The sequence below is a fragment of the Euleptes europaea genome, chromosome 5 (genome assembly GCF_029931775.1).
Source record: "Euleptes europaea isolate rEulEur1 chromosome 5, rEulEur1.hap1, whole genome shotgun sequence".
Classification (NCBI taxonomy): Eukaryota; Metazoa; Chordata; class Lepidosauria; order Squamata; family Sphaerodactylidae; genus Euleptes; species Euleptes europaea.
In genome coordinates, this window is record NC_079316.1 from 21,233,981 (window position 1) to 21,248,948 (window position 14,968).

At 44.8% G+C, this 14,968-nt stretch overlaps 1 protein-coding gene across 1 annotated transcript in view; it reads right to left on the reverse strand.

Moving 5' to 3' along the window:
* LOC130478222 (multiple epidermal growth factor-like domains protein 6) overlaps nucleotides 1–4,223 on the reverse strand; it is a 239,285-nt gene extending 235,062 nt beyond the window's left edge. The window contains 2 exon segments of the mRNA XM_056850373.1: nucleotides 3,107–3,241; nucleotides 4,180–4,223. Of these exon segments, the coding sequence (XP_056706351.1) occupies nucleotides 3,107–3,241; nucleotides 4,180–4,223 (179 nt within the window).
* Between the last annotated feature and the right edge of the window lie 10,745 nt (nucleotides 4,224–14,968).

Genomic DNA, 14,968 nt, shown 5'->3' on the forward strand with positions numbered 1-14,968 from the left:
GTTAGAAGTTGTTCAGAAAACGATCATTGTCCATATCCGGCTCATAATCAATAAAGCAGAACTTTATTTGTAGCACACAATTGGTTTATACAAAGGAGTGTTTCTTCCAAGCTCATACTCAGGAAACACCCATGCTATCAATTCATCCTTCATGGAACCCCTCAAGTTGTAGTGGGGAGGGCCAAGGTTACAAATTTTTTTAAAGATTGTTGGGGGGTAATACCAGGACTTTGTATCAGATGTGTGATGAGAGTTTCATGCCTCCCAGATGCATGCTGGCCTTTTTCTCCGGATTATTTTACACCTAACACAGATCAAACGCCATTCTAGTCAGTCTTTTCTCTGAGTTCAGCTACTGCGGAGAAAGCTTTGGAGACGGCAGTTACGGGTCAGTGGCATTTTTCATACGTTCAAATCTAGTGGTCTATTATTCATTTACCTTTATTTTATGTATGGGATTTGTGGCTTTAATTCTGCTTATATTCAGATATGTCTAACAGCAACGTGTAGCCCACATCTGCGGATACCTAGATCTGTGGATCAGGGCCACACCTATGCAAAACAGGTTTTCCTGCAAATTTGAGAGACAACCCCCCCCCCAGGTTTGCAGAAGAACCTAAAATCACAACTAAAACACATTGGGGGGTTTAAATCCCCCCCTAAATAAAACAACGTTGTCTGTGCACTTACAATGCACTTATCTGTAGAGCTGGGAATGGTGGTAGCAGCTGAGAGCGGCTCTGAGCCCAGCCACTGTGGCAGAGAATGCCGGGAGAGGCTCCAGGCTCGGAGTAGCTCCCAAGCAATACCACCACTGCGGTTGGGGGATTGGGATTCCCACCCCCATGAGTCCTGCAGGCCCCTCTCTTGTTCAGATATATTTTCAAACAGACTTGTGTGGGAGCAGGCACTTATCTTTTGCATTACAAGTCCAACTTATGTCTACAGAGTTACAGCTGTATAGTTTTCTTGTTCATGCCCAGATTTTAGTGTTCTCTGAAAACATTTTCACCCTACACCATTATGGTGTTTCCATACACATCCAGGTTTTCCCCGGCTTTCCTGTTTTGAGGAAGATTACACCAAAGCCAGGGTGGCACCCATATGGACAGGAAAGTCCGCATTTTCCCAGCCCTGCCCAAATTAGTGCCATTTTCCCTATCCGGTTCCCTGCAACGGCCATTTCCCCCTGCCACTGGAGAGGTTTGTTGTTGTTTTTTAATCAATTATTGGATATTGTTATAACAACCTGTCTATCAGGTTTTCTGAAATCCCAACTTTCATTAAAAAAACAACAACACTAGCTTCTCCTGTTGCAGAGAGATGCCTTTCCCATTAAATCTCCACAATGAGAGGAGCTAGAGGCTTACATCTTTTTTACATTTGGTTGCAGAGCAATGCCTTTTCCCTTAAATCTCCACAGTGAGAGGAGCTAGAGGCTTATATTTTTAAAACCCCACCCTCCTCAGGCTCCGCCCCAAAAATCTCCAGGTATTTCCTAACCTGGAGCTGGCAACCCTATGTATAATCCAACCTGACTGGGAAAAGTGAAATAGGCAGAAAGTGGCCACAAAGTAGGGAACTGAATGGGGAAGGGCTCCCTGTTCTTTCAAACCCGAACTCGGTTTGTGCATTTGCCCTTAAAGACAGCAATACTGTATTCCCTTAGTCTAAGATGGGAAACTATTTTATTACTATTACTTCTTCCCAAGTTTGCCCTGCATTCTTGAGCAAAGGAGGCTAACCTTTTCTATACTGCGCACCTGTATCTATGCTGCCAAATCAAACACATGAGCAGCCATTTCCAAATCTGCACATTTGTAGAACACGATGGTTAAGAACTAATTATACAGAATATTTTCCCTTTCAGCCAGTGAGAGAGGATTTGTGTAATACCAGCCTGTTAGAAGAAGAGTCCACAGACCTTTTAATTACTCAGGGTATAAGGTGTGAACATGTGCCCAATTTGTAAAAAAAAAAGGGGGGGGGGAAATATGCAGAAAACAAGATTTCTTAAACATGAACGATGACCCAGAATGTGTTCAATGAGCGGGGACAAAGGATGAATAGGTCCTAGATCTAGGTCTCGATTAATATCACAGGGATCCAATTTTGTGCTTATTTATCCAGTATTCATGTTGCGGGTTTCATGCTGTTTGAGCATGTGTTCTGGCCACCATAGATACAACTGCTGTCGTAAAAGCTAATGGCTAAAACAATAAAATTTTATTGTTCGTCTGTCTGCCCTGGCATTTCTAAATTTATCCTATGTAGCGCTTCTGTGGCATGGAAGAACCAACTGTTTTCCAGTGAACAAAAGCTTTCTTACCTGGGGGAGATACAGGCTAATGCCAAAACAAAAAAACAAACAAAAAAAACCCCACCAACAACAAAATACACACAACTGAATCAGGTGTATTTCTTTATACGAAGTCTGTCCATTCTACATTCCATGCAAAAGTTACTTTACTCCTCTGGGAATGATCTCCGAGTTTCTATTACTTTCATAATTTTTAATAAGCAAATTAAAAACAGAAATCAAAGAGGCCATCAAAGGAAGGAAGGGCAGGAAGCAGCCATGCCTCCATCTAACATGCTAGGATGTAGCTCCAACCAAGAGCACCTCCTCTCCCGCTTCTTTCAGCTTCCAAATGTTATCAGAAGGCAAGAGGCAACCAAGAGCTCATAGGCAGCACTGCACAGTGGTTAGAGTGCTGGACTGGTATGAATTCTGGTTCTGCAATGGAAGCTCACCAGGTGACCTTTGGCTCATTTATTTACTTATTAAAAACTGTATATCCCACCTTTCCTCTTGGTTCAAAGGCGGCTTGAACACTCAGCCTAACCTACTTCACAAGGTTGTTGTTTTGAGGATAAAGTAGAGGAAGAGAGAATGATGCAATAAGCTGCTTTTGGTCCCCATTGGGGGATTTTTTAAAATCAATAAAAATAAAGCATCCAGCTAATAATTCCCTCTCCAAGGAACATTTCTGTCCCACTGTCTTGTGCATTGTCTTACATTTCCTGTGACCTGTTTTGGGAACCAGCATAAGGCTGGAAAGGGTGATCAAATATAACAAATGGACATATAAAGATTGTGCATTACCTTCTCTCGTAGCTTGCGCACCACCTCTGGGCTCCACAATCCTGTTTCCATGTTTTTACAAAACGGGTGAAGGCTTGGACGCATGGCTGCTGATGCGCCACCATGGCCAGTTCTTGTTCTGAACATACATTTGGCCTGGAATTCAGGGGAAAGAGTAAATCAATGCCACAACACTATATAACTCAGGAACCGCATCAAGCAGTCCAACATAACACATATATGAGCACATGAAGTTGCCTTATACTGAATCTGACCACTGGCCCATCAAGCCCCACCTTCTCAGAGCAGCAGCCGCTCTCCAGAGTCCAAGATAGAAGTCTTTCACATCACCAACTACCTGATCCTTTTAACTAGAGATGGCAAGGATTGAACCTTGGACCTTTGGCATGCCAGGCTGATGCTCTACCACTGAGAAGCAGCCTCTTTTATCATCCAGTGATATCCTTATCCAGCATGGTGTAGTGGCTAATCTGGAGAACTGGGTTGGTTTCCCACCCCTACACAGGAAGCCAGTTGGGTGACCTTGGGCGAGTCACAGTTCTCTGAATTCTCTCAGTCCCGCCTACCTCACAAAGTGTCTGCTGTGGCGAGTGGAAGAGAAGGAGATTGTAAGCTGGTTTGATTCTCCTTAATGTAATGTTTTCCTGCCTTATTGTATTAATATTCAATCACAATAAAACAGTTGGAAGCTGAAGATTCAAAGCAGGTTGTTTTATTGGCCAATATAACAAAATGCTGGTGAAAATTGCCTAAAGCGCAGAGCAATTTCCACCCACATCAAAGGATTGCAAGCATGGATATAGACTTTGATGATGGGTGGTTACAGAAGCGTAATACACACGTCAGACTGAACTGTCCAATAAACCTTTTGGACGTATAAGCAATTATTTGCATATCCAATAGAAAATGCTCTTCAAGGCGATGGTTAATGAGGAAGCACAGCTTTACATTCCAAAATGACACTTCTTATCTTAAATCAAAGCTCCAGGCTTAATTAAGGAACTTGCCTGTACCAAGAGGGAATGATCTCATCTAGTCAGCTGCCTGCAAACTGCTTGCTGGGTCACTCTGACCCAGTAGTAGTCTTTCTCTTGACCAAAGAATACAGGTTACCCATAATGCATCGTGATTCTAGATCTGTACATAAGAATATATATATGTGTGTGTGTGTCTCATATTATGTAAATATGCATATATGTGACAGCATATATGTTTTCTCTATAAACTAAGTTAATTAGGGCACTACATTAAAAGGTAGAGAAAGACGGCATATAAAAACCAACTCTTCTTCTTCTACTTGTACGATTAGGGCTGCCAACCTCCAGGTACTAGCTGGAGATCTTATGCTAATACAACTGATCTCCAGCTGATAGAGATCAGTTCACCTGCAGAAAATGGCCGCTTTAGCAATTGGACTCTATGACATTGAATTGCTACCCTCCCCAAACCCCGCCCTCTTCAGGCTCCGCCCAAAAAACTCCCGCCAGTGGCAAAGAGGGACCTGGCAACCATGTATACGATCCAAATGACATGTGGAAAGAAAACACTGTTTGCAGAAGAGCAACGTCCATGACTTATTAGGCCCTCAGTCTCCCAGCTACTGCATAATCTTTGCCCTCAGGGAAGCGACCCTTGGAGGCAGAAAAATTGAAAACTATGGCTGTAGGGTGATTACCGTTATTCACTGGATTAACACTTTCTTCCATGTGGAAGGCAGACGAAAAAATCAGGTGAGTTTAATGGAAGCAAGACAGACGCCCTCAGCAAGAGGCACACAGATTAGACTGCAGCATCTTCTCCCTAAAGGAGGATCAAACTACTTGGTGGGCTGTTCGGTAGATATTAAACGCATTATTTCAACTTCAGCAAAAGCATTTCCTTAACACGCACATTAAGGGAAGGGGGTATTAGCTTATGTCACATTTACAGACGAATCTGCAGTCAAAGCGCGATTAATCCCCACAAAAGCCAATAAACTAGACCTGCCGCAGGAGAACCATTGTACCTTCCCAGTTCTCTAAGCAGAAAGAAAGATGGTGCTATAGGGCTTTCAAGGGCTTACAGCTCAGTAGTAGAATACCGTCTTTGCATGCAAAAGACCCCAAGGTCCAGCTGCTGATATCCTCAGCTAAGGGATTTCAGGAAGAAGGACTGAGAGCCTAAACAGACTTTACAAACGGCACAACTTTGCCAAGAGGATGTGCCATAAGAACATAAGGCCCTGCTGGATCAGACCAAGGCCCATCAAGTCCAGCAGTCTATTCACACAGTGGCCAACCAGGTACCTTTAGGAAGCCACAAACAAGACGAGTGCAGCAGCACCATCCTGCCTGTGTTCCACCGCACCCAAAATAATAGGCATGCTCCTCTGATACTAGAGAGAATAGGTATGCAGCATGACCAATATCCATTCTAACTAATAACCATGAATACCCCTCTCCTCCATGAGTATGTCCACTTCCCTCTTAAAGCCCTCCAGGCTGGCAGCCATCACCACATCCTGGGGCAGGGAGTTCCACAGTTTAACTATGCGTTGTGCAGCGATAATGTAGCTGCTAGTTCCTGGTAGCAACTCGTGAGTAAGAGCACAGCAAGGCCTGATTTGGATAAGGGGAGGGGCTGAGGCTCAGTGGTAGAGTGGCGCCTCTGCTTTGCATGCAGAAGGTCCCAGGTTCAATCCCCGGCTTCTCCAGTTAAAGGGACTAGGCAAGAGGGTGAAAGACCTCTGCCTGAGACCCTAGAGAGCTACTGCCAGTCTGAATAGACAACGCTGACTTTGATGGACCAAGGGTTTGATTCAGTATAAGGCAGCTTCATGTGTTCAAGGACCTCTGTGTGAAGAATTCCGGTCTTCTCCGATGTGCTCTTTTCAGCAGCTGAAACAGCCAGGGGGGTGTCGCAGGTGGTATGCATTATTTGTTCCATTGGGAGCCCGCACATGGACTGAATGTTTGCAAAAGCTGGCTCCCCACAGAGCAAACATCGCCCCCCACAGCCCCTGGGCTGTTTCAGCCACCGAAAACATCACAGGGGAGAAGACAAGAATCCATCCTTCTCCTTCACAGTGGTCCCACTCCAAGCTATGCCTGGCTGCACTTTTACTTATGAGTTGCCACCAGGTATTAACAAACAGTGCAGGTGGGGCTGTGGCACTTTGCAATGTCCTGTTAAGCTCTGAGAAAGACCTCTCTCTGCTTGAGACTCCAGAGAGCTGCTGCCGGACAAGGGGGACAAAACCAAGTTATATTTAAAAATGACATGCCTCAGTATAAAGTTGATGTATATGTTTAGTTTGTTTGTTTTGGATTAGAATTTTTATTTCAATACATAAACACAGACATACATTAAAAACAAAGAAAACAAAATGTGTATATATACATGTACATAAGACTTCCGCTTTCAATCGCAAAGGATATATATCTATAACAAAATTATTGCTAACTTTCTAGTTACCTTTTATACTCTATATCTTACTTATTGTCATCATTATCATAAGTTCTCTACTTTCCTCCATCATTCTTAAATTCTTATTCTTTTAATCTTCAAATCCACATATCATCAAGTCATTGTTTTTTTTCCCTGATTTCCATATGGAGTCCATCAGGGGATTCCAATTTTCGATGAATTTGTTTAGATTCTTTCCCCTAATTAACGCAGTTAGTTTTGCCATATCTGCTAATTCTAGTAGCTTCATCAGCCATTCTACTATACTGGGTATCGCTGGATTCTTCCATTTTTGTGCATATAATAATCTTGCTGCTGAGATCATATACAAAAACAAAGTTCCACATTCTTTTTCAAACTGTTCATCCATGAGACCTAAAAGGTACATCTCTGGTTTCATTTTAAAGTTAACCTTTTTAAATCTTTTGAATTTCCAAATGTATTTGTGTGCAATTTTTTTCTTAGCATTTGTACAAGTCCACCAGAGATGATAAAAGGACCCTTTGTGAGTTTGACTCTTCTGGTAATGTGTATGTTTCAGTTGAACAAGAAGCACTTGTAGCACCTCTGATATTTACAATATTATACAATTGTGTTTTGTATATATAATATACAAGAACATAGTGGAAGCAAACAGACTCCTGTAAAGAAGCAGCAAAGACCTGCATTAGATTCTCACTGGGAGCCTTTTAACCAGGCTGGATAAAAACCAATGATTTTTCTTTAAATTAAAAATTCAGCTTTTTCGGCTTTGGCTTTTTGGCTCCATTGAAATGATGCCTCTTTTTCAATTCAGCATATCCAAACACACATTCCTACTCTTAATCCCAAGTTGTTTCCAAAGGTGCCATCCTGCAAGCGGGTAAGATAGACAACCGTCCAGTTATGCACATTCTCTGGGGTAGCTCCCACCTAGTGGAACAGCTTGCATTGTTAGGGTTGCCAACCTCCAGGTACTAGCTGGAGACCTCCTGCTATTACAACTGATTTCCAGCCAACAGAGATCAGTTCCCCTGGAGAAAATGGCCGCTTTGGCAATTGGACTATGTCATTGCAGTCCCTCCCCTCCCCAAACCCTGCCCTCCTCAGGTTCCGCCCCAAAAATCTCCCGCTGGTGGAAAAGAGGGACCTGGCAACCTTATGCTTTGTTAATTGACTGAATTGTTTTCTGTGTTTTGCAACCCTTCCTGCATCCCAGCAAGAAAAGTGGGATACAAATAAATAAGCAACCAGCTTTCCTTCTTCTGGTTCCAACTGCAAACTGACTCCGAACTCTGTCTCAGCCATTTCCCTTAACTTCAGAGTGTCCCCTTCAAAATGGAAAGGACAGAGATTTCCAGCTACCACATTTAACGCCAAAAAAACCACTTCAGTGTTAAATATATTTTCTTGGCTCTGAACAGCACTGAAAGTGACAGCCCCAGATTGCGATTAAGAGTCTCTCGCTATCAACTTCAGAAATGGAACAGAAAGAACACAATCAAAACAGCATCCCCAGAGTTTCAGATAAATCTAATAAACATAGGGTAAGTTAACTCTTGACATATAGATAAAATGTGAACACTTATAAATTTGAAACTGCCATTATAGACTGAAACCTCAATAGCTTAATTGCCCTATCGTTACTGCAAACCCCTCTGGAGACCACAGTGGTGGGAAAAAGCCTTTAAACACCACATTATCTAGTACATTGTTATCTTGTTCTCTGGTCAGCATAGTCCTTTTCATAACAACCCTGTAAGGTAGACCAAAGGTCACCTGGTAAGCTCGAAGACAACACGGGGAGTTGAACCCTGTCTCCAAGATAAGAGTCCAACTTTCTAACCACTATGTCACGTTTTAATTATTAAATAACATTCCCAAATGCAGTTGCTAGCTACGAACTGATAAAGGTATAAAATGAACTGTGTGAATGTGCTGCTGGGAAATGTAAATATGAAAGCAAAACCTGATGTCGGTTAATTTTCATAAAATTGTGGTCAGTTTATTTACCTTAATTTCTAAATGCAAGGCACGAGGCTGTCTGTAATAAGGGAAAATATATAGGGGGAGGGAGGGAGAATGAATGAAAGATTGTGATTTTCATATACATAAAATCATCATGATACTTTCTAGATCTTTCCAGCCCAAACAGCAGAAAATAGATTACACCAAAATGTCTGCTTAGGATCAAATTCCACAGATTGGAGACCTGTGTAGCCATTTTAAATTAGGTGAGAGGTGTTCCCATCAGCTAGCACCTAATAAGTCAAGCTGCTGCACTTCTGATCCAGTTGAAACATTCAGGATGTCTTCAAGGGCTGCCCCATACAGAGCTTACTACAGTAGTCCAGCCACTAAGGTTACAAAAGCATGGATTGGACTGGCTGTCATCTCGGTTTACACAACCACACTTGCTTCCTAATCCTGCTTTATCATGACCAACTCATGCCAGTTTATTGCAAGACCTTCAGTTGCAGCCAAAATTCCTATTAATTTATTGTAAAAGTTACACACATTGTTTGACAACAGTATTCAAAAGTAGCTCATAAAAACTGAAGTCACAAAGCAGATTACAATTTTTTAAAAAAAAATGAATCGCAATATTGTGGCAATAATCACAGCCAAGCATTGCTAAATTCAAATTTCCACAATGGGTAAAAAACACAAGAAGCCAACGCTTCAGGATATCTTCATTTTGAGAACTCTGAACAAGAAGTGCATCAACAGTCCGCAGCAGCAGCCTTGCACTTCCAAGTTTGTAGCATGCACCACCATGCTCACCTCTACACTGAAACAGCACCACAAACCCCAAAGTCATCCTTCATCGGTGATACTTAAATCAATATGCACGAATACATGCACCAACTCCTAAGTAACCACGTATCCTTTTTGTTGATACTGTTGTTAAGCCACAAGGCAGCAGAAAATGTTCAGGTGCCCCAACTAAGTCACTCTATGCCCATGCCTTCCATAGCTTTTGGAATCCAGAGGTGGAGGATGCTTCATCCACATCCTACGAAGGACTGTTCCAAAGAATTGATGCTGCTGCAGAGAAGGTGAGCCCTCTAGTGGATGAAGGTGGGACCTCCCAACATGAAGACACTAAGAACAGCAGCTGTTCAGAGGACTTCCAGTGGAGCGCTGGACTTACATAAGGAGAAATGTCCTTCACCCGTGCTTGCTCCAGACTTGGTTACCTGATCAACTTCCAGAACATAGCTTTAGGTGGGTCTCTGACTACCACTGAGTTTAGTCCCTGACTGCTAACGTTCAGTGGTTTGACCAGCCTTCCATGGCCAACCTCTGCACAAACCCTGCTGCCACTTTACACATCAAGAACTTAATTCTGCAAAAGCGTGTATCAGCCCCAAGGATCCTGAACCAGTAGAAACCATCGCCAACCATGTTTCTGACTCATATACATGTTATACAACTGGAATAATCTAGTGACGTTAAAGACCAGCCCAATTCAGAGATCTCCATGTGCAGAAAATTCCATCTAAAGAAATGTCTGCTTTGCAAAAGCTCCTGCTGACAAGTTTCAGTACACATTGGAAGAAGAAAGGAGAAGAGCTGGTTTTTATACCCCACATTTTTATACCAAAAGGAGTCTCAAAGCGGCTTACCTCCCCCAGTCCCCACAACAGGCACCTTGTGATATAGATGAGGCCGAGAGAGTTCGGAGAGGACTTTGACTAGCCCAAGGTCACCCAGCAGGCTGCATGTGGAGGAGTGGGGAAGCAAATCTGGTTCTCCAGATGAGAGGCCGCCACCCATGTGGAGGAGCAGGGAATCAAACCCGGTTCTCCAGAATAGAGTCTGCCACTCTTCACTACTACACCATGCTGGATCTCCTCTTTTGACTGAGAAAACAGTGAAGGATTCGTCCTATACCGCATTCTTTCCCAGCATTTTTAGTACAAAGCCAGACCATTCTTTTCTTTAATTCAGAGAACTTGAAAGATAAGATATCCATCATGACTTGAGTTTCTATATACCAACGTGACAGCTGTTTATTTCCCAGCACATTTAATCAGCTTTCCATGCCAATAAGTGCTTTTTACTTGCTCAAGTTTGAAATTCTGTAGATACTGCATATGTTATTTATTTACCTATTCGCTCTATTTATAGCCTGCCTTTCTCATTGAGCCGCAAGGCAGGTTACAAAGTTTTTAAACAAATGAAATCATACAGCACAGAACAATGAACAATGGCAAAAGCCTGGGATTTAAAAATTAGAAAACAATGTGAACAACAAATTTCCTGAGCCAAGATGTATGATAAGCAATGCAGAAGTGATATTACAGTAGAAGAAGTAGTAGTAGAAGAAAGTAGTAAAAGAAAGACGATACCTACAGTAATAATTGGAGTAGACTACAACCCTATTCCATTATAAAGATGTCCTCCTTGACCGTTCCTTTCTACTATAGTTCTAATGCCTTTATAAAAATGCCCTCCTTAACATTTCTGCGTGGAACCCTTCCTGACCACCTCAGTCAGGCTATTCTGTAAGGTGGGAACCACCACACATAATGCGCATAAAAATATAAGAAAGGCCATGCTGGATCAGACCAAGGTCCATCAAGTCCAGCAGTCTGTTCACACAGTGGCCAACCAGGTGCCTCTAGGAAGCCACTAACAAGACGACTGCAGCAGCACTATCCTGCCAGTGTTCCACAGCACCTAATATAATAGGCATGCTCCTCTGATCCTGGAGAGAAGAGTGGGGAATGGACTAGTAGCCATTTTTACTAGTAGCCATGAACAGTACTCTCCTCCACGAACATGTCCACTCCCCTCTTAAAGCCTTCCAAATTGGCAGCCATCACATCCTGGGGCAGGGAGTTCCACAATTTAACTATGAATGGGCAAGTGCTGATCTTACCCAGCTGCAGGGCAGACCTGCTCAATTAGAAATGGTTATCACCTGAAAACCTTTAACTGATACCCGAAAATCTTTAACTGCCTGCTATATTCTGCAGAGAATTAAGGTGTGTACAGATGCATACAGCTAAAGTGGCAAACCCACAGAAGTTTTGCCCCCACCCAGATCCAGAGAGCCAGCATTCCTCAAAGGGTTAAGCTCAGAAGGAATCAGTTCCTCCTTTCTCCAACATAAGTGAGTTGTGCAGGGTGCCAATTGGTTGGCTCTTGCGACAGTCAGGAAATGGCTTCTCCATCCCATGCTTGGAACATTATTTTAAGTTTCTTTTTAATGGACTGGCTTTTTAAGGCACTAGATTAACAAGACAGGCACCTGAAAAAGGTGCTTAAAAAGCCATCCAGTGCTGGTGTGCCATATAGGCGCAACAGTAGAGGGAACGGTGCGTACACGCTACCAAACACAGAAGACCCACAGTGGCTCCTACAAGACGTGTATCAATGTCAGAGCCTTGGCCCACAGTGTCCCTGCAAACATTAAAAATCTGAATCAACCTGTCACTTTAAATGATGCAGCCATGCAAGGTATTAGCGGATACAAGCACCTAAAGATTAGGTGCGACTTCTGAACCTTTGAGACTACTTCCTTCCTTCTTTCACCGTGACCTTCAACAGAGATCACCTTTTGTTGATTGCCTTTATGAGCCATCAGTGCAAACACAAAAAGATGTATTCTCCATGGTTTCTTTCTAGTTTGGGGAAGGTTTGTCTACAATACAGCATGGAGTTATGTGCACTGATCTGAAATGGGTTAAAAAAGTGGGATTATGGCTCACGACTAAAACGTTAAACCAGAACTCAAATCTCCTGTGGGCATCTTAATTTAGTGAAACCTGCTTTCAAAGAACCACGTTTACCGTATATACTCGGGTATAAGCCGACCCGAGTATAAGCCGACCCCCAAATTTGAGGCCAGAAAAGGGAATTTCTTATTGACCCGCGTATAAGCCGAGGGTCAATAAGAAATTCCCTTTACCGGCAATGCTGCGCTCTAAAATGGCGGCCGCCATTTTAGAGCGCAGGGCCCTGCCCCAGGTCGCCCTCCCGCCGGCCTCCGGGCCCTCCCAACCCACCCCGACCCCAGTGCCATTCAAGGGGGGGAGGGGGAAGAGCCCCTTACCTGGAAAGGCGGCGAATCGGTGGCGGCGGCGCGGCCTTCCTGGGCTGGCAGGAGGCCCCACACTGGCCGGAGGAAGGCGCGCGGGCGGCGGGGGCCTCCTGTCTGGGCGGGAAGGTCCCTGCCGGCCAGCCGAAGGCGCCCAGGCGCGCGGGCGGCGGCGGCGCAGCCGGCTGGGGCCTCCTGCCTGGGTGGGAAGGCCCCCCCCCCCGGCCAGAGGAACGCGCCCTGCCGGCCGGCTGAAGGCGCCCAGGCGCGCGGGTGCCGGCGGCGCGGCCGGCGGGGGCCTCCTGCCTGGGCGGGAAGGCCCCCCCGGCCAGAGGAACGCGCCCAGGCGCGCGGCCGGCGGGGGCCTCCTGCCTGGGCGGGAAGGCCCCCCTCCGGCCAGAGGAACGCGCCCAGGCGCGCGGGTGGCGGCGGCGCGGCCGGCGGGGGCCTCCTGCCTGGGCGGGAAGGCCCCCCCGGCCAGAGGAACGAGCCCAGGCCCGCGGCCGGCGGGGGCCTCCTGCCTGGGCGGGAAGGTCCCTGCCGGCCGGCCGAAGGCGCCCAGGCGCGCGGGCGGCGGTGATGGAGGTAAGTTCCCCCCTCCCTCCTCCCCCCTCCCCCCTCTACCGTATTGACCCGCGTATAAGCCGAGGCCGGCTTTTTCAGCCCTTTTTTTGGGCTGAAAAACTCGGCTTATACGCGAGTATATACGGTACAATTGATATCACCAACCTGTCAAGCAACTTCTGCACAAAAGATCTAGAACGGGGTGTGAGATACTGACCCAACATCACCCAGAAAGCTTTCATGGCAGAGCGGGGATTCAAACCTCGATCTCCCAGATCCTAGTCAACACTCTAACCCAGGCGTGTCAAACATATGGCCTGCGGGCCAGATCCAGTCCCTTGAGAGCTCTTATCCAGCCCACGAGCCAGCCAAGTCAACCCCCCATTCTCGATCTGGGCTGGCGAGGCGTGGCCCAACCATGTGACATTTGTCATATCCAGCCCTCGTGATAATTGAGTTTCACACTCATCTAGAAGAACACCCAAGAACACGAAGTTTCATTGTTAACTTCATTTATATCCTGCCTTTCTCCCCAATGAGGACTCAAAGCAGCTTACATTGTTTTTTACTCTTCCATTTTAGTTTCACAACAGCCCTGTCAGGTAGGTCAGACCGACTGGCCCAAGGTCACCCTACAAGCTTCCATGGTGGAGCAGTTATATTGGCAGGGCTGAACAACGTGCCAGCATTAGATTGCTAGAGCCCCAAATAGAACCAATCACCTGAGATTTCTCCAGCCCTGAGCCTAGTTTTGCCTAACACTTAGGGCCACTTCATATGATTATAAAGGCCTCACACGCCCTCTATGATGGAAGTAGTAATTAAAGTACCAAATTACAAACAAGCACGTAGAGAGAAGACACTACCCCCCTCCCTCAAAAGGTGCTCAAAAACCTGAAAAAGTAATGGAAGATGGAACAATATTGAGCTTAGAGATTCGCAGGAATCTACGGAGTATGACCTCTTCTTAACTACATTAACAAGACCCAAGAAAATTTCCATCCGCCCATAAGAAGGAACCATCTGGCAGCAGGGTATCAAACAGACAGAAACTCTGATCTTGGAACGGGTTAATATCACAATCCCTGGCAAGATCATGACTGTATCCCCCAAGGCACAGCTGTACGCTCCAGATCTTTTACCTGCCCATCAGTCAGTACTGATGTGAATCGCCTGCCAGCAAGTTGTTTTGCATTTACAACAAGATGAACAGGTCAGTCGAGATAAAAGGCTGAACGGGCATAATTCATTCTGCAGCCAGCAGCAGGAACATTTCAGGGCTTAAAGAGAATTTCATCTCTGGCCTCCAGGTCAACATATTGAATTGTAACATCTTCCAGAGGCAGAGAGACCATCAGGATGTTGAATAAACCTGAAACCCTCACTTGGATATGAAGACCTACTCTACAAACAGAATTATCCCAAGCGAATTAATTTTTCTTGAAATTACTGCCCTGGTTTTCGATTAAAAGAGAGTACAAGGAGGCTTGCAAGTTAAAGAAATAACACAATCGCGTAGAAACAATTTCAAAAAAGCAAATGTCAGAGTGGTATTGGATTTAGTAGAAAAGAGCAAGAGTCCAGTAGCACCGTAAAGACTAACAAAATTTCTGGCAGGGTATGAGCTTTAAGTATTGCATTTTGGTAATACCAGTCTAGGTGAGTAAGAGGGATGTTACTTGGCACCTAAATGATAAATAAAAATATATTATTTGGATATTTGTACCACAGTTTCCTCCCCACTGGGACCTCGAAGTAGCTTACAAACATCTTTCTCCCCTCCTCTATTTTATATTAGCAATTGCCCTGTGACGTAAATTGGGGGA